This window comes from Anolis sagrei, chromosome 3, assembly GCF_037176765.1.
Source record: "Anolis sagrei isolate rAnoSag1 chromosome 3, rAnoSag1.mat, whole genome shotgun sequence".
In the NCBI taxonomy this organism is placed as follows: Eukaryota; Metazoa; Chordata; class Lepidosauria; order Squamata; family Dactyloidae; genus Anolis; species Anolis sagrei.
This window is the reverse complement of record NC_090023.1, coordinates 225,677,422-225,701,391: the sequence shown is the minus strand read 5'-3', so window position 1 is coordinate 225,701,391 and position 23,970 is coordinate 225,677,422. Positions and strand designations below refer to the sequence as shown.

Here is a 23,970-nt window from a genome sequence, read left to right as displayed (position 1 = left end):
GTGTTGAGAGACTCTTTTTTCTCTCTCTCTCTCTCTCTCTCTCCTCCTGAGAAATTTGAATCTTCATTCCCTCGCTCTGGAGTGTCTCTCTCCTGCGTCTTTCCCTCTCTATGAAAAAGGGAGCCATTGCCCCACAATGAGCTCCTCCTCTCTTCCTAATGGGAGCTCCAGTCTTTCATCTCACTGACCACAAGGACAACTTTGAACTTATTTCAAAAGGGAGGGGGAGAGAGGGTTATTTCCAGGCCTAAATCCATATTGTTAACCGCAACCCAAAATATACCAGTGGGAATTTGGTAAGTCTGCATTTATTCAGTTGTTTAGTTACACAAATGCAACCACACTGACAAATTAATACTGTTGGATACCACTTTAAACTGCCTGGCTCAATGCTGTGTAATCTTGGGAGTTGTAGTTTGACAAGGTATTTGGCCTTATCTGCCACAGAGTGATGATGCCTCACTAAACTTGGGAAGTCAGATCTGGCCACAGTGGTCTACGCTCTTGTTACATCCCGAATAGATTACTGCAACACACTCTACGTGGGGTGGCCTTTGAATATTGTTCGGAAACTTCAACTAGTCCAGTGGGCGGCAGACAGATTACTCCCCAGAGCGTCATACAGGGAGCATACCACCCCTCTGTTATGTCAGCTCCACTGGCTGCCAATCCAGTTCCGAGCATAACTCAAAGACCTCACCTCTGAGGATGCTTGCCATAGATGCAGGCGAAACGTCAGGAGAAATGCCTCTAGAACATGGCCATATAGCCCGAAAAAACCCACAAGAACTGAGTGATTCCAGCCATGAAAGCCTTCGACAATACATAACTCAAAGTGCTGGTTTTGACCTACAAAACCCTATACGGTTCCGGCCCAGCGTATCTGTCTGAATGCATCTCCTTCTACGTCCCGCTTTGAAGTTTGAGATCTTCTGGGGAGGCCCTGCTCTCGGCTCCACCTCTATCACAAATGAGATTGGTGGGGACGAGGAGCAGGGCCTTCTCGGTGGTGGCCCCTCACCAGTGGAATTCACTTCCTGGGGAAATTAGGTCATCGACATCCCTCCTCTCCTTTAGAAGGAAGCTAAAAACATGGACGTGGGACCAGGCCTTTGGGTGATCTGGCAGATAGACAAAGGACAACAATGACTGGAATGGATAGGATTTGACAATGTGGAATGAATTTATGGATTCCCGAAAAGCTGATGAGTTCTCAGGAAGTACTAACCAGGCCCCCTCTGCTTGAGCAATAACAGATTGTGTACTACGGGTTGAATATCCCGTATCTGAAGTACTTGGGCCCAGAAGTGTTTGGAATTTTAGGATACTTGCATACACATAATGGGGCATCTTTCAGGTGGAACCCAAATCTAAACATAAAATTAATTTACATTTCGTACACACCTTATTCACATGGCCCAAAGGTGATTTTATGTACAGTATTTTTAGTAATTTTTTTAATAGAACAAACTTTGTATATTAAACCACCAGAAGGCAAAAGGCCACAGTATCTCAGCCACCCATGTGAATAGGTTTTGGTTTTGGAGTATTTCAGAATTCCAGTTCCAGAGAAGGGATTCTTACCTGATGATATGTCGGTTTTGAAATAAAACAAACCTACAGTTGAATACAAATGCTTAGAATCAAACTATTCTGCAGTTCTCTCCAGATATGGAGAAAAGCCAATTCGACTTTTCAAATAAAGACATTTAGTGATTGCAATGTAGACTTAACTTTGTATTTAGTCCATATGAAAATATAATATTATATAATTTCTTCAGAAGCATGCACATGTCTTCATGTACTGTGAATTGATTTGTACAGCGTATTTTATGTGTTCAAGGTCTAACTGTATAAAGATAGGAGGAACTTTGTGGTGATATTAAGGAATAATAAGTAGATGTGATGCATTGTATTAGTAATTGGGGCTAAGTAGCACTTATTTATTTAATCTGAAACCTACCTGTTGTGTATTTATTTATGACATTGATTTGAATTCAGGAAATGACATTCACTTAAGAGTAGGAGCACTGTACAGGTTGAGAAAAACTCACCATTGAGGAATGGGCAAATTCAGTAGGCAACAGTAAAAGCTGCAGTCTGCGGAATACAATGATGCACAACTCAGTGCATTATTGAATACCCAATCCAGTTCTCCCCAAACTTTTTGTGATAATTGGATTTTAAAAAAAAATTGGCTTGTTGTGAAAACAGTGGAGAGCCCTTTTCCCCATGATAACTCTTTCAGGAGTGAATTTCCAATCCAAGGGGTACATTTCTCTCATTTCCTCTTGTCTCTCCCCCATCCTTAACTATGAGTCATTAGTAAGTCGGATGTTTGTAACTCGGGGACTGCCTGTATTTGAATTGGATGCAGAATCATAGTAATTAATCTATGATTTGTCTGTTAATGTGTGAATATTGACATAAACACTGGTATGATATTACATATATCTACTTCTTAATTCATGGAGGACCCAGATCATTTATGTTACCATTGAAATCAGTGCAGTGGGTTTTTAAATGTATTTTTTCTGCACCTATCCATGTTATGAAATGATCAAGACTTAGATCAGGTTGGTCAGTATGGGCAGGAGTCTTGATTTTGGTCTGAGAATTGTAATGTGAAATCAGTGCTGGGTTTGTTGCGATAGTGTGGTGGTATTAATACAAAGCTGCCACTTCTAGAGATCCCCAAAAACAGTAGTGGGGTTTTTTAATTGCCCAACCAACTTTGGATGCAGTGGCTTTGAAGAGGTTTTTTTTGGAGGCGGATAGATGTTGAGAGCTACACAAAAGGGAAATGAAAACCAAACTGACAAGTGAATCTTTTTTATTTCCATGTGCTTTGTAAATAAAATGTTTGTTGGTTTTTAATATGCTGTACCGTAAATGTGAGCTACTTATAACTCAAAACAGAAGGAGATAAACTAGACATCCTCAAACAGTGGACCTCCAGCTGTTTGGGCCTCCAATTCTCAGAATTCCTGACCATTGAACAAGCTGGCTAGGGCATCTGGGAGTTGAAGGCCCAAATGGCTGGAGGGCTGCGTTTTGAGGTCACCTGAGAAAAATTATAGTGGCTATGAAAGAATTTTATGAAAACTGCAATTCTATAAAAACCTAAGGCACACCATTGCTAGTAACATCACACACTGGCCGAATGGGGAGATGTGTGGGCAACACAGGATGGAGGCACACATTTTAGCTGCGTTCTATATCTGTTCTATCCATTATTGTGCTTTTATCAACCGGCAGCTTAATATTTACCCCCAAACCTGGCACAAATAATATCAGCTAAAGACAGTAAGGGATATTAATTACTTGTTGCCTACGTGTAAAGCCGCCTTGAGTCTCCTTTGAGGTGGGAAGGGTGGGGTACAAATATGGTAGATAAATTAAATTGCTACACTTTTGTTGTTAATTGGTCCTCTGGTGGCACCAACCTAGCAGTTCAAAAACATGCAAATGTGAGTAGATCAATAAATACCACTTCTGCAGGAAGGTAACGGCACACTATGCAGTCATGCTGGCTACATGACCTTGGAGGTGTCTATGGACAACGCCGGCTCTTTGGCTTAGAAATAGAGATGAGCACCACCCCTGGAGTTGGACACCAGTAGACTTAATATCAGGGAAATATTTTATCTTTACCTTACAATTTTGTTGACAGGTCACAAATATGAGCCTGGTGTCAAGTGAACTCCAGGTATTGTTAAATTGCAATTTCCAGCAGTCCTAGCTGGTATAGGCACTTGCAGTAGGTCTAACCAGCACAGCCAACAGTGAGAAAAGCTGGGTGTTTCAGTATAATGTGAAGGGCAACACAATTTCTATTCTTGGAGGAAGTCAGCACTCAGTTATAATAAACCCCAACCAATATTTAACATTTAGCATGGGAGAACATAACATAGCAGGCATTTATTTCTCCCTGGTTCCACTCCTTGTTTATACTCAGTGGTCGTTCCTGAATGGCTGTTGGTCCCCGAATGATTGGCAGCAGATTCCTGGCAAGTTTTCAGAAAAGAAACAATTGTATTCAGTAGGCACAATGATGAAAAAAGTATTTGCAAGTCCCCCACATCAGATAGTTTGAGAAACATCGATGTACGTATGAGATAGGAAACGGAGAAACAGTACTAGGCACGAAACAACCCAGCTTCACAACCCAGTGGGAAACCTGAGGAGGTTGCTAACTGCTATGAGACCCAGTGGGGTTCAATCTCCTCTGTATTTCCTAGCTCTCCCCCTTGTGGAGACTTGCTATTTTTAGTGCATTTCTGTGACTGCTTTATACTCCGAGGTGAAACAGTGTTTCCTTTGGCTGATATTGAAACAGTGTTCCCCACAACTACTTGGTTTACTCCTTTTTGCAGAAGGGCTGTATGTGCTGTTTGCGCTTTATTGCCCAGGCAGCTGTGTGTGTTGTGAGTTGTGTGGGCTAACCTTCCTCTACGAACCAGTATGGTGTTGTTAATTAAGCATTGAATATGACTCCAGTCCTTGCTTAGCCATGGAAAGCCACTGGATAGCCTTAGGCAAGTCACATGCTGTCAACCACAGAGGAGGAGACAAGGGCATCTTCTCTGCTTTTAAACAAGCTTTGCCAAGAGAACCCCATGACTGTTTTACCTTAAGGTTGTCATCGGTCGGAAATGACTAGAAGGCATCACCACCAACAAACCTTCCTCCCCTGCCCTAAAACAGTGATTATATAAAGAACAAGGAGTTCATAATACTTGCAAGTAAAGGTGCCTAAAAACTTTTAGTAGGAGGGCCATTGCCTTTGCTTTATTGGCGCTGACCCTTTTATTATTTTTCTGACTTAACAATTGCTACTTTGTGGGGACAAAAGTGAGCCAGAAAAACAATGGTTCTGTTTGGACTATCTAAGTATTAAACACTGGAATGAAGCTTTCAGGTAATTTTAATTTTGGATAGTTGATCAAACAATGACTATTTGATATTCAGATTGTGCATATCTAGACAAATTTGTGTAGAGTCCACGTCAGCAACTCAAGATTGATTCATACTGCTTAAGAATTGTTTTTCTGTGAATTGAGCAAGCAGGTTTGCAAGATCCCTACTCCAGAGAACCTAAGGTAGGGAGCTGAGTGCTTCACATATACCTTTGTTTTGTGCAATGGTTTCCATACTGAATGTAGAATAAAGGGAGATCAAATCAAGCTTCTAAAAGTAGAAGCTTGTAGAACTCTTATCCTATCTGAAAGTACTCAACCATGGACATCTAAATGCATGAAGCAGCCCCTAATATATCAATATTGTAGCAAAAGCTTTTTTTAAAAAAACATGGAATGTTTTAATGCTGTCATTCATACACATGCACACACACACAGTAGTTCATTATTCTAGAAAGATATTTTTCCCATTGGAGATACGTAAGTAAAAAAGGCAATCTTTGACTTAAAAAAGAGTATTTAATAATATAAGAATATTTTTATTCAATGACATCTAGTTCACAATATTGAATCAGTCCATTAAGATGGACACATAGAGCGGATGCATATCTAAACCTTATTCTACATAGATTTCTGGCATCTCCATAATAACTGTTCTCACAAAGCAAAAGTGGGCATAGGTGTAGCAAAATAATGTTTCTTTTCACCTATTTATCTGGTATGCCTGTTTTTGGATATTGCTGTAATGTAATTTCCTTTATTTTATTGATCTAAAACAATGCTAGACACTTGCCTAAAATACTCACAACATTCTGGAATGATTCGAATGATAACTCTGGTTTGCTTTCATGTGATTTATTTTTGTATTTATAACCTGTCCAATGTTCAGCTGTAAATTTATTGAAGTGACAACTAATCCCTCCATCCTTATTGTAAATTGTGTAATTCTTCACCTTCTTTTTCCTTTTCTCAGTTGTCAGACAACTCACACATGCCGCAGTCACCTAAAGTGGGATTGGGCATAGTGATGAATTGCTGTGGCATAACCTTTTGCTTTGTTTGTTTTTTCAGCTACCCCAAAGGATGTGATTTCAGAATGGAGGCATTGCTAGAAATAATGCAAAAGCAAGGACAAGGCAGGTATGTGTAAACCAATTCTTAGTAATGATATTCAAACACATACAAAGATTGCCTTGTACAAGGGCTTCATGTGACAGCTTCTGCTTTCTAGCCAATTCAACATTTTCTTTTAACATTCATTGTACATGCAGTGTCTCTTTCTCTGGAATGATGTGAAAGCATAGTCCTTTTAAAAATGTGTATGCTCAGGTTCATATTGCTATTCTGAGAGAAAACCCATACCCACAATCTTTTAACTGTTGTTATCAAGCTCCTTTTTCTTACATAAAATTCTCCAAAATTTGGATTTTCATTTGATACCAGTTTTTCATTTTTTAATTTCTGACCCCAGTTTTAGCTAAGGCCTAAACCTGTACTGTAATTTAGTAGCACTTCAGTTTCTTTAGTCTTTTCCAGATACTCAGTATTGTTTGCTGTGCGTTTCAGTACATATATTCATACACTTTGGTAAAACCACAAATGCAAGGGTTGCTTTGAAAGTTGTCAAAGTTGTACCTTGAAAAGTTGCTATAAATAATAGGCTGATTTGATTATGGGGAGACTTATGGAGCTTACTTTTCTTCATATCATATTTAGTGGAAATTACTAAAGATAAGTGTGCTTAGGAGTCAGTCCTATATATCTCTTTATTATTTCTTACCTTATGCAGTTCTGATGATTGGCAGATCACTACCAAGACACAATTTTTTTTGCTTCAAAAGTGCAAGGAGCGCAGAGAGACAAGTGGGAGGTCTTGTATTACCAAACACTACCATTAACATTTGCAGCATCTAATAAACAGTGTCTATTTGCGTTTCGAGTAAGGGTTCAGTTGTCTTGGACAGAACAGATTTAAAAGCTTCCCTCATATTTCCCTCATATTTATTGGCTATATTTCTGGAAGTGCCAGAGTCTAAACAAAGAACTAGTCAAGGCATTCATGAGATTGGGAAGTTACCTAGCTTCCCATAAATACTTTTACCCCTTCCCCCTGATTGTGTAAGTGTCTCTCATTTATCTAGTACCAATGAATGAGAAAGCAAAATGCTAAGGATGTTTATGATGTATCAGTGGTCTCTATATATAAAAGTTAAAGTATGTTTGTTGATTGATTGGTTGGTTTGTACTAGAAATGCTTCTACATGGCGTGATGGATCTGGTCCAAACTTGGCAAATGTACCCTTCATTATCCAACTTAAAATAATTGAGGCGTTTGAACTAAAAAGACCATCCCTTTTGGGGGAAAAAAGAAATCAGATTGGCTATTGCTAAGTGTAATGGCCCTCTGTTATATGACTGGGAGGGAAGTGAAGCAGATTGGCTGTTGCTAAGTGATGTGTGTGAGAGGAAGGAAGGAAGCAAGGAAGGAAAGACTGGAAGAGAAAGGAAGGGAAGAAAGAATGATTAACTGGAGGGAGGAAAGAAAAACAAGGGAAGATGAAGAAAGAGAAAGGAAGAAAGGAAGGAAGAGGGGGAGGTATATGAGAGAAATCAAGAGAAAAGGGGAAGAAATGGAAGAAAAAAGAGTGGGAGAAGATGTATGAGGGAAAAGAAGGAAGAAAAGAGAGAACCATAAACAAAATGCAAGCCCAGGCAATACCAAGTATATACTAGTAGATGTATCCATTAAATCTATTTGTCCTAACAACTCTCAATCTAAATGATATAATCATGCTTTGGGAAGAATTACTTAATGGTAAGTGATGCTCTTAGTACTTGAAATGTCCTATATTCCATGATTAGCTTCCTCTAACATTTCCAGGTCAGATTGCAGAAGCCTCAGGAGAACTGATATTAGTCACTGTTGACAATAGTTGACCAGACAGATATTGTTGTGATATGTATAAAGATGCACCTTCTATATTAAAACAAATATTTAATTTTAGCCTGATTGTGACTTATTCCCAGTTCCTTTGGCATGAAAGTGAACAATGCAACTATAAAGTTAACTTCTTCAAAAGTATTTTCCCCCTCCAGAATAGCTGTCAGATTGTCAAAAGTGTGTGGACACTCTGGAGAAAATGAGAAATTTCAATCTCTTAACCTATTGATTTCCATTCCTTTTTAACCTTTTGTATTTGGCAGACAAATTAGAAAGGATAAAGATCAGCAAGACCTTCTCTCTAGGGTTCCATCTTGAATTTCTTAGCATTGTCTCTGGTCTAGCATCTTGCAAAGTTCCAAAGAAGTTAACTGGGCAAGTTTAATTGACTTCTGTGCCATAGCGGAATCCAAAATATCTGGGGAGCCAACTCTTAACAGTGGATGGCTAATGTTTTTTGCCTCTTTATTGTGGTGTCATTCATGCTGTTCTGTCTGAGAACATGCCAGTGTATATGGTTTAAATTCTGTTTTCTGAGTTGAGAGAGATTGTGTATTGTGGCGTGTGAAACTTAAGTCTAAATCCAAAAAGGAGAGCTGTGCGCTAAATATTCTTTTCTATTTTCCACCAGTTGTGCAGTGGTAGTGCATTCATATTGTTTGTGAAAATGCTGTCATTTGCACAAATAGTTGTATAACTGATTAAACTGCACTGGACTTTTCTTCTGCACCTACTCTGAAACTACTTATGCTTCAAATACGATTAGAAACTGTCCATAGTGTAAAAAAATATGTGTTTTGCTTTAGAATTAAAATAAACAATAAAAAACCCTCCAAGACATGTTGAATATTCCCAGATTTGAAGTATAGTTGTATTCATGATTGTAGTTACTAATTTAGTTATGGTAATATTTTCAGTTTGTTGAGAAGCTCTTAGATTTTAACTTAATCTTGTTCTAATTCACAGTAAGATGCTTTGAACCTCATCTTGAGATAAAAGCAAGGTATAAATTCAGTAAATAAATAAATAAATGGTAAATACAAATGTTGTTTGCATTTCAAGTTTATACAAGCATTCAGCTTGGGCATTAATTCACTAGGTAACTTTCAATGACTGTGATAGTATACTAAATGCAGAATCCTGGCTATATGTTAATAATCCATTATGCTCAAAAGGGTGAAACTGTTCCCTGAGGAGCTGCATGTAGTTGCTCCTAAAAATGGTATCCTGACACCTCTTTCTCTAAAAGCATTGTGCTTCCAGTTTAACTCGCAGAGCTGGGGTGGGGAGAGAAGGGAAACAATCTTACTTTTAAGTTCTACATTTTACAGCATATTGCTTTGCTGTGGTTTTATAGGAAGGGTGTCAAAGTCTTTTTCACTGAGGGCCACATCATCCTTATGGGCCATTTATAATTATCAGAATGTATAAATGTAACTATGTTGCCCTGGCATTGAAAGCCTTGCGGGCCACAAAATGATCTTATGTTTGACACATGTGTTGGCTTAATTTCTTGTTCTGAATAGTGAACTCGACCAGCTGAGCAATTTAATTTGATTTACATTTTAAAGAAGCTAAAAGAGAAATAAATCAAAGAGTGTAAAGTTAGAAGTAACTTCTCCATATGTCTGAATGATGTACTACTGAAACAATATACTTAGGATGTGAAAGGGCTTTCAGAATTATCTAAGCATTTAAAATTACTGGTAGCTAATGCCAGGTAATTTTGATTGATTTAACATTAAATTACATGACATGTATTTAAATATATCGTTTTGATTGACATTTGTTTTCTTAGCTTTTGTTATTTTTCAAACTTTTAACTTTCATTGTTTCTAATTTTGTTTTATTTTATGTCATTTACAATAAAGAAAAGCTTTATGTTACTGAATGTTATTGTGTACCTCCAAGACATTTGTGGCTTATGGTGAACCTATTACAGGGTTTTCTTGACAAGATTTGTTCAGAAGGTGTTTTCCTTTCTCTGAGGCTGAGAGGGTGTGACCTGGCCAAGGTCACCCAATGAGTTTTCATTGAGTGGAGATTTGAACCTTGGCCTCTGTAGAGTTATATTTTAGTTCTCACACCACTACTGTATGCTGTTTCACTTAATACAGGATTCTGAATTTCATATTTGCATATTGTGGCAAAGCCACAGTATGTCCAAATTATACTACCCTGCTGCCGTACATACTCTTTCTATTCTTACTTTTTGTATAATGAAACACCTTTTGACCTTTAAAATTAAACTTGTTTTTTGACTGTAGAGGATTGCTGACTTCATGTGAGGCTGAACTACAGGAGTTAATGAAGCAGATAGATATCATGGTGGCTCATAAGAAAGCTGAATGGGAAAGCCAAACTCAGGCACTAGAGTCTTGCTTGGATATCCGAGAGCAAGAATTGGCAGCTGTCAAGAATACACTGGAAGAGAAACACAAAGAGGTAATTTGGGGTTTTGTTATCTTTCCCACCTTGAGCCTGTTTAATACTATGTCATTGCAAGAGTTCTAAATTCATATATTAGTTTTTTTCAAAACCGAGTCATTGATAGGAACAATTGTGAAGAAGGATAACAAACAATCAATGGAGTGTGACAACTTGCTGCAGTTTGACAATTGTGCAAACAGAATGTAAATCATATTCACCCTGGAAATGACCGAAGGAGTTCCAGTAGAATAATAATCTCAGTATCCTTCAAATTGAAACTTCTAAAGGGCTTGAGTCTTTACCCGGCTCCAGAAGTGATATTAGATTTGGCATCAGGTGAGCGTCTCTAAAGACATCATTCCATAAAGGGGCACAACTACATAAATAGCTCTAACCATGGTCACTGCTCAGTTTGATTCCAAGATTAGTGGGACTCCTAGCAGGACTGTCTGAACTTATTAGGTAGGTTCACATCAAAAAAGGTCTCAAGTCATTTTTGGCCTTAAAAAATTGAATTGGTTGGAAATTTGGAAACAGACTGAAAGCTAGTCTGAGAATTGGCAGCTAGTCTCAGACAGTAGTTCTGCCTTTATACTGGTACAAGTTGATGTTTCCTGCAGCATTCAAGAGTTCTATGTGTAAATCATTACACATGTTACTACAATATAAATAAGACTATTCCAGCTATGTCTGTTCAGGGAGAGTTACAGCTGGTATACTGTGAAAGCTGGAGAACAGTGCTCTGGGCCTGCCTGGATAGTGTTTGTTTCTAAAATATCCCCAGCCTGTGAACCTGAATCTTTTAAGGGCAAGTGGTCCTATCTAAAATAGGCTGGATTTCTGAAACCAGATGAAGTAGACACCAGAAGTCTATCCATCTAATGTGGGTTACGTTTCAGTTTATTAGCCCACATTCTGTCCAGTACTGACTCTAAAATCATTTCAGCAACTCTGCAAAGCAAAAGGAAAAGTAGTATTGGATGTCATTAGCAGACCCCTACATTAGACTGTTAATCTGGAAAGATATCATGTCTCATGGTATGTAAATGTTCAGAAAGGTCCAAAAAAAAAATTACATATACACTCTCCCCTTTCCCCTTAGCGTAGTTGTACCACCAGGCTGTTATAGCAGTGGTTCTCAACCTGTGGGTCATAGAATCAAAGAGTTGGAAGAGACCTCATGGGCCATCCAGTCCAACCCCCTGCCAAGAAGCAGGAATGTTGCATTCAAATCACCCCTGACAGATGGCCATCCAGCCTCTGTTTAAAAGCTTCCAAAGAAGGAGCCTCCACCACACTCCGGAGCAGAGAGTTCCACTGCTGAACGTCTCTCACAGTCAGGAAGTTCTTCCTCGTGTTCAGATGGAATCTCCTCTCCTTTAGTTTGAAGCCATTGTTCTGCATCCTAGTCTCCAAGGAAGCAGAAAACAAGCTTGCTCCCTCCTCCCTGTGGCTTCCTCTCACATATTTATACATGGCTATCATATCTCCTCTCAGTCTTCTCTTCTTCAGGCTAAACATGCCCAGCTCCTTAAGCCGCTCCTCATAGGGCTTGTTCTCCAGACCCTTGATCATTTTAGTCGCCCTCTTCTGGACACATTCCAGCTTGTTAATATCTCTCTTGAATTGTGGTGCCCAGAATTGGACACAATATTCCAGGTGTGGTCTAACCAAAGCGGAATAGAAGGGTAGCATTACTTCCCTAGATCTAGACACTATGCTCCTATTGATGCAGGCCAAAATCCCATTGGCTTTTTTTGCCGCCACATCACATTGTTGGCTCATGTTTAACTTGTTGTCCACGAGGACTCCAAGATCTTTTTCACACGTACTGCTCCACAGATGTTTTGATGTTCAACTCCCAGAAATCCCAACATCTAGTAAACTTGCTGGGATTTCTGAGAGTTGTAGGCCAAAACACCTGGGGACCAGGTTGAGAACCACTGTGTTAGAGCAATAGAGGCTATTTTTTGTTGGAACAAATTTTAAAACCAGGATGAAATGGATCCAAACAATAAGCAGTGTTATCCAAAAGAGTCTGAAATTGCTCAACAACAACCTACTTTCGCATCTTTAGCAGGATAAGATTGCAGTGATCTGAATAGTTGATAGTGTCCTCAGGCTTGGGGGTATGTGGGGCTTCTCTGCAGAGTGGCCTGTCTCTGAACTGAGTAATCACCAGACATACCTGGGCATGAACTTTCTTTATGAACAGATAATGGCTGTGGAAACTAGCTTAATTTGTTTCCCTCTATATGGCATAATCTGTTTGAACATTTGCATTTGTTTTATTATCATTGTATAGAGTTGACATATTCTGAAAATTATTATTCTAGTTCCTTATCCGAGTATAATATTTTCTTACTTGTAGCAGATTATAAACAAGAAAATATTATATAGTCTAAATGTAATGACTGCCTCCTTAAGGGAGCATGAGTAATTTCTAGGAGAGGCAAAGCTTGTTCCAGTACCTTTCCTTTGCTCCTGAACTGGAAAGGGTTATGTGAACCAGTATCTTAGGCCAAGAAGGAGACAATAAGATGTACTCTTTTCCTTTCTTTTTTTAGTTTGTGATCACACACTAACATTTTTCCAGTTGCATGAGTTTTGATATTATGGATGCTCATAAAGCAGTTTTGTTTCTGTTGTAAATATTTTTTATCCCTGTACTTCGTGAGCCTGAAAGCATATCACGACTTTTGCTCCATCCCTTCTCACGCTGATCAGCCAAATCACCCACACAGCTTATTCATTTTTATAGTCTTCAGTTGTATTTGAAGCAGCTGAAATCCTTTAATTCTTTGAAGTGACAGGTTCACTATATTACAGCTACTGAGGATTAGCTACTGAGGATAATAATGAGACCAACAGAGGGGACAACCTACAGCTCTTATTCTAATTTCATGCAGTTGTAGCAGAGCCCAGAAGAAAAGAAGGTGGATGGGAAGGAGAACACTGAAGTAGAAAAAAACTAAGGCAAACAATGGAATTGATAGACGCAGTCTTATGAGTTTAGATATCAGGCAGAAGAAGGATGTCTTCCCTTCAGCAGCTTGTTGGGGAGAAAGGGGCTTGTTTTAGTTTTAGCTCCTGGAAGATGATGTGACACTTAATGAGAAAAAGTATCCCATCTCCTGTGTAGAGAATCCTGTCTTTTTGGTGCTAAATGGAGTGATTTTGACATTGTCAGAACTGTCTTGCATTGTCTTTTCCTTCATCAATTAAGGTTTTCCTTTAAGATTGTTTATATTGTTGAACTAATGTGTTTTGATGGCTTTCAGATTGAGAGGCTGTGCCAGAGACTTGAAGGGATGGAACAGCTGAATCATGATATGACTATGGAGTATGAACAGGAGTTAAGCAAAGTCCAAGAAGAGGTGAGCTTCTATTAAGCTGTATATGAAATATTTCAATATCTCACATAATTTTTTGTGTATGTCCAGAGATTTTGCAGTGACAGATTCCACCATCCACAGCAAACATTTTTCCCCACTTTATACAAGGAACACAATTTTACTACACCATTGTTCATTAATAATACTTGAGCATCCATAGATTTTAGTATCCTTGGGGAGTGTGGAGACTAGAACCAAACCTCAGTGGATACCAAGGGTCCACTGTACTACTGACAGCAGTGGCAAACTGAGAAATGGTTAGAGATGGAACATTAGAAGTTTTGCAACATCCATAAGTTCTTCCTAAAAACTTTAACTATCCTTATTTAATTGTTACAGAATCCAGACAGATAATTTGAAATCACTGCAATTAGTCAATGACTATACCATTTCAACTGGCATAAGGAAGAAGCATTCCTTCGGTGTATAATTACAGTAGGGCATAAAGGAGTCTTGTTGATACACAAATATTTTGCTGATACGCAATTGCAATCTTTCTCTGTATGTTTGTATATGTTTTATATACAGAGGAAAGTAAAATTGAAATGAAAGGCAAGTGGTATTGACAACGCAGTGTTCAATACATATGTTGACTTATTGGTAAAATGAACCTATTTAAGGTTTTCTAATGATAGAATATTTGGTTGCACAAACACAGCCTTTGATATTGAATATGTAGTTCATTTATGACAACAGGACAGGTATTGCTTGAACACTTCATGTTTTTTTAACTCATCCTTTTCATAGTCTGCTTTAGAAACAAGTTTTGCTTCAGGATAAATTAACCCATATCTTTCTTTGTGAAAGTTGCATCTGTGGTTTAGTGAGCTTTGCTGTTTGTAGCTTGAAGCTTAAATCCATTATGTCATCCTTCAGCTGATAAGAAACTGCACTTTGCAGTTCAGTCTTCTATTTGATGGAGCTAATATGCTATTGCAATGGCCACTGAGTTCCTTTTACAAAATCATTTAATAGCTTCAGATATCTTGTCTGCCTGGTTGGGTTGGTGGAAGGAAAAAAGCTCAGGTCAGAGAAATAGTAGCTGTTGATCGAGCATGAACAAGGGTTTTCATTAGGCTAGCAGTCCTTCCAAATCATAGCTGATAGATTGTGTTGCTTACACCGTGGAAGTTTTTTGTATATTGTTTATGTTGGGAAACAAATGCATATTCTCCTCTTTGGCCTGGCAACATGGCATTTGTAGAATATATAGGGCCTGCACTTGATTATTTAGAAATAGGTCCTGCTGTATTGAATGTGGCACAAGTAATTGTGCTGCAGATGGATTGTAATCTAAATCTGACTTTAAAAATCTTTGTTAAGAGAATAAGGGACAAAACAACTTGATGTACTGCAATATTTCATTGTAAGGTCTTGAATGCTGTGAAAGCAGTTTATGTTTGGCCTTCCTTTTTTGTCCTGCTTTCTTCTTACTTGTCAGCTGCTATAAGTTAAATGCCATAAGAGACTAGTAATGCATTAACCTTTTCCCTCTAGAGAGTTGGTTCAAGTCCTGCTTTCAGTAGGTTATAAATAACATTACTTTTGCGCTCTTGCAAGCTGGAGACATCTATCTGTATTTTTACAAGTCTTTTCATTACAGCATGAATAATGGTGCTTCTTTAGAAGGTGCCCCTGATGCATTTGTAAGGAGTTTGCCAACCATGATTGAATTGCAGTGGAAGATCTCTGCAAAGATTGGAAGCTATTATGACAACAGTATGACTAGCATGACTGTTAACCTCCTTCAGGAAGGCTGAAGAAAGTTAGTAGTTCAGGGGGCATAACAATAGAAGGCAGTCTCCAAATATAGCACTATTAACATGCATTGCATAATGAAAATATATCAATACTCCATTGTATATTAGTACAAGGCAACATTGTATGTTTCTCCTCTTTCTCCTCAAACCTTCTGATGCCCATCTCATTTCTTTTCTTTCCCAGATGCAATTCATTGGCTAATTTAGCTTCTGAAATGCAGTTTTTATAAAAATCTAGTTGCTGTGTGGTAATCTCTTGTTTATAAAATACTTTTGTAAATTCCCAAGGCCTAATTAAGACAAAAATGGCCTTAATTGGCCTCTTAGAAGTTGACAATCGCTAGATTAAATGCAATATTAGTTCAGTTTAGAGTTAGACCCATTGAAAAATGGAACTTGTTAATCACAAACTATTCCAGTCCCTCTGATTTCAGGAAGTCACTTTGAGGTAGAATAAATAATTAGATTTAACTCTTTGTAGTGTTTTTCATTGAGAAGGACTACCTTCTTTTCTTTATTATTGTGATTGATATTTTAACTTCATTGAAAATTCCAAATAAAATGCAGAAATTCTCTATTAGAAACATATCACACAGTATGGCTATAAGAGTATTTCGTATATGTCCACTGGCTGCCGATAAGCTGCCAGGCCCAATTCAAGGTGTAGGTTATGACCTATAAAGCCATAAATGGTTCAAGCCACACCTACTTCCATGATCGCCTCTCCCCCTATGAACCAGTGCAGACTCTTAGACCTTCCGAGGAGGTCCTTCTCTCGCTCCCACCACCGTCTCAAGTGTGGTTGGTGGGGACGAGAGAGAGGGCGTTCTTAGTGGTGCCCCCCCCACACTTTTGGAATGCCCTCCCCAGAGGGTTAAGACAAGCTCCGTTTCTAGTTTTCTCCTGAAAGGACCTGAAGACCAGGTGGTTCCAGCAGGCTTTTGACAATGATTAGCCCTAGGTCCTATCCTGGCCAAAAGTTAGGTCCCCGCATTGCACTCTACCCACTTCCCTGTCCTTCTGCTGCCTCATTGCCCTTGATCTTTGGAATTTGCCCAAGTCCTTTGGAAAGCATCAAGTTAGAAAGTGCCATTTTCTTCAAACGCTCTGGATACTAATAGTCCCAGGCACAAACGCCCTGGACACAAATAGCCCCAGGCACTACCCTGACCATTAGTTAAGGCCCTGTTCTACACTCTACCCACTTCCCCGGCCCTATATCTCCCATTGGCCCAGCTCTCTCATCTGTGTGCCTCAGGCCTTGAAAATAAATAGCTCCATGTCCCGCCCTGACCATCATGCGGGATCATGCTTGCACTTTATCCACTCCTCTGGCCCTAGTTTACCTCCTTATATTAGTCCAGCCTTCCCATGGTTATTGAGACCTGCTCTCGGATTTTGGTCATTGGGAACTGAACTTGCCCAATGGAATTAGCACTGAACTGGTTTTTATTTTAAATATGTATGACTGTTTTATAGTACTATGTCTTTGTTTATAATGATTATTTGTATATTTGTGTCTGTAATTGCAATGTTTGACCTATGCTGGAAACTGCTCTGAGTCCTCTTGGGGAGATAGAGTGGTATACAAATAAAAGTTTATTATTTATATTATACCCATAAAATGTGGTTTAAACCTTTTATCTTCAAACGTATCAAATTAGAGATTAATAAACTAAATTTTCCATTACTTCTGTTATAGTTATAATTCTTCTAGCATTTAATTGGATATATGTGATAAATTTGGACTTTCAGTTATTAGGATGCCTGTGTCTGTAAGCCTTTAGGTTAACATAAATTGCCTTGCTTTGTTTGCAGCTAGCCAGACTAAAGAGGAGTTATGAGAAATTGCTGAAGAAACAATTGAAAGAAGCTAGGCTGACTTCCAAGAGCCAAGAAAATGATCAATCTGATGTAAGCATGCTGACCAAGAAATTAGAGGTAAGTGAATATAATATAGTTCTGGCCATCTTTTATAAAATTTTAGTAGCTCCAAATAGTTGACTGGATTGGAAAAATCTCAAGATTATTTATTTACTTGCAGCTATGGCTATAAGAGTATTTTTCAAGAATAAATCCCATTTAGCTTAATGGTGGTTTATTTCTGCAAAGGTTTATGTAGAATGTGTAGAATGGTGTCTCATAAGAGCTCATCAAGACATCCCCCTTTTTATTTTTGTTTACATTTCATCCTTTGCCTAAGGATTGAACTTTGCTATCCTTCTGTGTGCGCGCGTGTGTATGCACTGTTTAGGGACTTGTGTCTACAACTTCCTCTATGAATGGAGGAAAACACTTGGTATGAAGAATATTCTACATTATGCCAGGTTGTATGGAGATAGTAGCTCTTCCACTGAGCCACTAAATTTTATGTGAAGCAACCAGGAAGCTGAATTCTAATTATAAACAATATGTGGAAAAATTATTTATTATCTGCACCCAGTCACTGCACTGTTTTTAGTTAAAGATTAATTGAAAATTAACTGATATGGGTATATTTTTGGAATCTATCCACTGGAAGCTAGCTTAATCAGAAATAGTATTACAAACTATTACAAACATTGTCCCCTGTGACATCAGCGCCCCTCCCCCAACACCAACGGCCACTCTGGTGCCAGAATAAAGAAGGGGAGCCGGGAGGACATTGCCATCTTGTCCCCTGTGACATCAGCGCCCGTCCTCCAACACCAACGGCCACGCTGGGGCCAGAATTGTTTTTATACTATGTCTTGAATTTTGTTGTTCCTATGTTGTACACCGCTGTGAGTCGCCCCTGGACTGAGAACAGCGGTATATAAGCAAAGTAAATAAATAAATAAATAAATAAATAAACTATATTTAATGTACCTGTGGCACTTAGTTACATTCCGCAAAGCAATAATAACAAGACTGAATATATTACTCAGTTGGGAATACAGTACAACTTCCCTATCTAAAGGTTATACATTCCTGAATTTAGCTTGGGAACAGGAAACCATGAAAAATTGCTAACCCTATAGAAATGAACAACTTACACTAAAAATATCAGAGTTGCCCTTGAGGATCTAGAAAATTCCTAGACAGATACCCTCTCAAGGAATTTTCTGGGTCATCCAGAGTGACTGGTAATGTCTGGTGGAAGTATGTTATAGAATTGCCTGGAGAAGACACATTTTATTGGATGTGGGTAGGTGAAACCACAGGAGTCACATATTAATGTGATATGCCTGCAACAGAAGCATTGCCAATGAGTAAAAAAGTATGCTCATATTTGGAACATAGTATATTTTTCAACTAAATAGATAGCTAATGACAATTTTCTCTACAGGAGTTCCGCCAAAAATCTCTAGATTGGGAGACGCAGCGTTTGCATTACCAACAACATGTGGCATCACTGGAAGCCCAGAGGAAGGCGTTAGCTGAGCAGTCTGAACTCTTTCAGGTTGGGTCAGTGGATGTTTGAAAAGCAGGGGAAAGGGCTTAGAGAAATATTCTGGGTCCTAGTATAGATCATGGTACAATTGAAATAATCCTGATCCAAAAATCAAAATGTATTTATTGATTAGAAATCACTTTACCTTTAATAATCAACAAGGGAAAGGCTGTAAAATGGCTCTTGTAACAAAATTGCATAGTGTAAAAATGTTAAAACTGTAGCTCTTAGGTGTGAGAAAACACTTAAGTAGCGCTTTTACAAATGGTGTGTTACCTACAAAGGTGTATCTGGTGAGATAACCAGATCAGTGTAAATTAATAGTTTTTTCATTTGTGTCTCTTTAAGCAGGAGAGCAAAACTTCTACTGTTCTTGACAAATTAATCTGTTCATTGCAGTAGTTCTGCCCTGGCTAAGTTTAACTGACTAGATGCCAACTGTGAAGAAGCTTGCTCAATCACAGCTGATGCTGATAAGAAGCTCTTGCTAGGAGCTTTGCATTTAATGAACTCCAGAGTTTCTATCAAGTCTAAGTTCTGCATGGCAGAAGTTGACAGTGATGGAATTGGAATTGACACTGATGGGAGCTTTGGAAAAGGTAGATGCTGGCAGATTTTCTTGGACCGAGCAATATACTTTTTGAAACAAATTCCTCGTTGCAGCTGTGCCTGTATTCATAATGGTTTACCTTCTAGCAGGTAGACTTTCTTGGAGTGTTGGCTGGCATGCTTTGTCTGTCACAGCAAGCAAAAAGGGAAATGGCATTTTGATTTAATATATTTGAAAGAAGATGTGCAATTGTCCTATGCATGTTGACTTGGGAGGATTATTTCTTCGTATGCCACAAACTTGGATCGTTTTGGGGAAAATCTGCTCCTCTGAATGTGGTATATACATGACTAGAGTAGATTCTATCTCTGCAGCCGCCTTGAGAAAGGCAAGGAGAAAAGCAGAATAAAAATAGAAAAAATAAATTAGAAAATAGACACTGCTCCAGGGGATGATGATACCTGCATCAGATTCTGGTGTGTCAGAAAAGGCGGAATTCTTGTTCATAACTGGAATGTTGTTCCTATTTTAAATATATTTTGAGGGTGTAATTTTTGTAGAATCTATATTGGATTTTATATCCTCTATGTCAGTTACAGTAATCATCCTACCAGAGTACAAAATTTATTTGATAGCCTTTACTGCAATTGGAAAAATGGCTCTAGCAAATTCCAAGATGCTTGTTTCCATCAATGTAATATAATGTTAAATAGTACTAAAAGTGGACTAAAATAAAATGTTCTTATTGTTCATTCACATGCCTTTAGTAATGCGAGTTTCTTTTTCCTGATCCCCTAAGTGCTCCCATGTGCACTGGTGTCAAAATGGTGTATATTACTTTACTGGGTACCAAGGCCGTATCAGCCTTCTATGCTCTGTTCAGTTTTAACTGCTTCCTCAAAGCCCAGGATTGTTGTGTTTCTCAGTTTTCTTGTTAAGCTGATACTGTGAGGAAAAACTGTAAACTTGTGAAGAAGCAATGGCAATTAAGGAATGTGGCATGTAATATTCCCCTGCCATTTACAACATGTTCTACTACTTTTAAAAGATGCACCTAATTTGAGTGTGTGAAACTATAATTGCTGAACAGTGTGGCTCATAGCATCATATCTTGTATTCTTAAACAGGTTTCTTGGAATCAGTCTAGTCGGTTGGTCAGTTTAGTCAATGAGTTTGTTTAAACATAAAACTACTTAGACTGTAGAAGGCCAGCAGTTTCCAAATTTCTAACAGTCCCAGCTAGGTAAATTTCATTCTTGTTGTTAAAGGTGTCCCTCTTTTGAAAAGTAAAGGTGGATTATTAATCAGATGCTCTACTGTATATTATGAAGCCCAGCACTAGAGTCAGATCCTTAGCCCAGAACTGTTGAAGAAGTCAGGGACTCATCGCTGTCATGCTCTGCTTTGAAGGCATTTCTGAGACTTAACAGCTACAGAGAGGAGAACATGTACTTCTCCCTTCAGTCATAATCTACATACTTTCAGGTTGCTCAAATCACCTCCATATGTAATACTGCAATTTTAGAACTTCTCTCTGAAAGAACTGAGATATTGGAATCTTGGACTGATAGTTGACCTCAAAAAGTGTCTCTTTCTTGATCTCTTTCTTGATCTAGTAGAATGGGATTTTAGATGGCAACATTAATAGCCAAAGATATACATTAAACATATACAATCTTGTGATTTTGAGAATTTAGTGATGTCTTCTCATCTCTGCACTGGAAGCAAATCCTAGAAATGTTATCTATCACAGTGGAAAACGTGATGGTGTAAAGTGCAACATTTGTTGCACTTTATTTGTGTTCTTTTACACATTGCTTAATTCTCAATGGGTAAGTGTACTGTGTGTTACAGGCTCAGTTGTCCAGTCGGAAGCAAATGCTTGAGTCTGTTGAACTGGCAAGCAAATCTGAAATCCATCATTTAACCAGCAAATTGGAAATAGCCAATGATACTCTCTGTGCCAATGAACTGGAAATGAAGCGACTGAATATGAGAGTAGATGCTTTGACTGCTACCAACAAGAAGATTTTGGAAGAACAGCAAAGTCTCACAGAGGAATTGAAACTTTCCCAGCACTCACTGGAGGTCTGTGGCTGAATTGCTTGGAAGCAAAGTCATGTACAGCTTGTAAGAGAAGTGGGCTGACAAGTCATTAATTAAATGGGCTTTCTGCCAGCTTTGTGCTCAGCAAAGATGGTTCAAGATGTGGAACAATAGTAGGGAGGGGTTGTTCCTAGTCATCCTCTGTTTGGCATGCTTGCTTGACAATACTGTTATTATCTTAATTTCATTTATTATGAAATTAAGTGCATTTTGCTGTTATAACGTTTTAATTGAATATGTTATATGATGTTTTTAATGATTGTTTTGTGATTTTATTGTTGGAAACCAGCCCAAGTCCTCCGATAGAGGGGAGAAGACCGGTATACAAAATTGCTAAATAAAATAAATAAATAAATATATCACTGTAACAGTAACTTTTGCTGTGCTTCTTGAAGGTTCTGAAGGATGAAAAGATGGAACTCAGGGCCACTCTTTTGTCTCAGGAGGACTTCATTAATAGCTTACAGGTTCATCATGAAGAGTTACAGCAGGAGGTATTCAGGTTATCTGGAATGCTGCGATCTAAAGAAGCTCACCTCTGGTAAGCCTCTTGACATTAGAACCTACCTAAATTATTACTTATACTTGGGCATTCTTCTCTCCCTAGGACAAGTCTGACATGCATTTTCTGTTCCACCTGAAGGCCTTCGACAAGGTCCACAATGACCTTCTGGCAAACAAAGTAGTCAAATGTGGATTAGGCAAAACTACGTTTTGGTGGATCTGTAATTGGTTAAACGAATGAACCCAAAGGGTGCTCACCAATGCTTCCTCCTCACCCTGGAAAGAAGTGACGGGTGGAGTGTAACAAGATTCCGTCCTGGTCCTGATCCTGTTCAACATTTTTATTAATGACTTAGATGAAGGGTTTGAAGGCATGATCATCAAGTTTGCAGACAACACCAAATTGGGAGGGATAGCCAATACTCCAGAAGACAGGAGCAGAATCCAAAATAATCTTAACAGATTAGAGTAGTGGTTCCCAACCTTTTTTTTTTAACCAGGGACCACTTGATCAGGGATCACTCCCCAATATTAGTACCAAAAGGATTATGGATGAGTTTTTGGTCAACTTTAGATTTGGTTTGGTTATTTGGGGTGCTGATTCAGAAAATTGCATTGGATAGACCACATCAGCTCTAGTGTCTGATACAGAACATATGCCATGGCCAGCAACAGGAAAGGAGTGGCAGGCAGTACAAGAGGAGCGAAAATAAAATAAATAAATAAAGGGAAAGGAGGTATGCGGACCAGATTTTCGTCCTCGCAGCCCACTGGTGGTCCGCAGCCCACAGGTTAAGAACCACTGGATTAGAGAGATGGGCCAAAACTAACAAAATGAAGTTCAACAGTGAGAAATGCAAGATACTCCACTTAGGCAGAAAAATGAAATGCAAAGATATGGAATGGGGGACGCCAATTGAAGGGAGATTTTGACAAGCTGGAATGTATCCAGAGAAGGGTGACTAAAATGATCAAGGGTCTGGAGAACAAGACCTATGAGGAGAGGCTTAAAGAGCTGGGCATGTTTAGCCTGCAGAAGAGAAGATTGAGAGGAGACATGATGAGGGCCATGTATAAATATGTGAGGGGAAGTCACAGGGAGAAGGGAGCAAGCTTGTTTTCTGCTGCCTTGGAGATTAGGACGTGGAACAATGGCTTCAAACTACACAAAAGGAGATTCTAGCTGAACATTAGGAAGAACTTCCCAACCATGAGAGCTGTTCAGCAGTGGAACCCTCTGCCCTGGAGTGTGGTGGAGGCCCCTCCTTTGGAGGCTTTTAAACAGAGGCTGGATGGCCATCCGTCAGGTGTACTTTGAATGTGATTTTCCTGCTTCTTGGCAGGGGGTTGGACTGGATGGCCCATGAAGTCTCTTCCAACTCTAGGGTTCTATGAAATCAAGAATATATGGTCGCCTGTCTCTAAAAGTTAAATAATGAATCTTGTAAATTCCCTATGAAGGGCCCCTTCTCTTCTGAGAATTCTTTCAGAAGAATAACACATACATTTGCTAATGTAGTATACCACTAGTTGTTTCAGTATTGCTAATCCTACTTCTCTTGATTTAAAATTATTAAATCAACACATGCATGAGTTTTGAATCACACTTTTTGAGAGTACATTGTTACTCTGAGTTTTTACTGCTGTCCAGTGGAACATGGGACAAATGACTCAACTCTTCCTTAGTGCTTTTGAGCATCTAGTTGGTTGTTCCCTTCCCGTCTTGTTTTGGTAGGCAGCTTGACACCAACAAGGTCTCTCACCTGAGGAATGATGGATGAAGTATTGTCTCTGATATGATGCTGAGCTTGGAGCACTTGGGGAGTGTCCAAAGTCTAACACAGAGAGCAGGGTGGGCCCTTCCTCCTCAGCTTTAATTTTGGGGAGTGAGGCAAAGGCTCTTTTTTGGTACATTTGAATTTCTCTCCCACAGCATTGGAGATGACTATCACA

The 23,970-nt window shown here is 38.8% G+C and overlaps 1 protein-coding gene across 3 annotated transcripts in view; it reads left to right on the top strand.

Annotated features, from left to right (window-relative positions):
* The window catches only part of CEP63 (centrosomal protein 63), a 34,442-nt gene that overhangs the window by 99 nt on the left and 10,373 nt on the right, over nt 1-23,970 (top strand). The window contains exons 1-8 of one of the 3 annotated variants that reach the window (XM_060767999.2): nt 5-296; nt 5,991-6,059; nt 10,128-10,305; nt 13,572-13,667; nt 17,264-17,386; nt 18,753-18,866; nt 21,262-21,495; nt 21,909-22,054. In XM_060767999.2, the coding sequence (XP_060623982.2) occupies nt 6,016-6,059; nt 10,128-10,305; nt 13,572-13,667; nt 17,264-17,386; nt 18,753-18,866; nt 21,262-21,495; nt 21,909-22,054 (935 nt within the window). In that variant the 5' untranslated portion in view covers nt 5-296; nt 5,991-6,015. Of the gene's footprint in view, nt 1-3; nt 297-5,990; nt 6,060-10,127; nt 10,306-13,571; nt 13,668-17,263; nt 17,387-18,752; nt 18,867-21,261; nt 21,496-21,908; nt 22,055-23,970 lie in introns of those variants that run through there. The other 2 variants (XM_060768001.2, XM_060768002.2) reach the window with 2 other exon arrangements.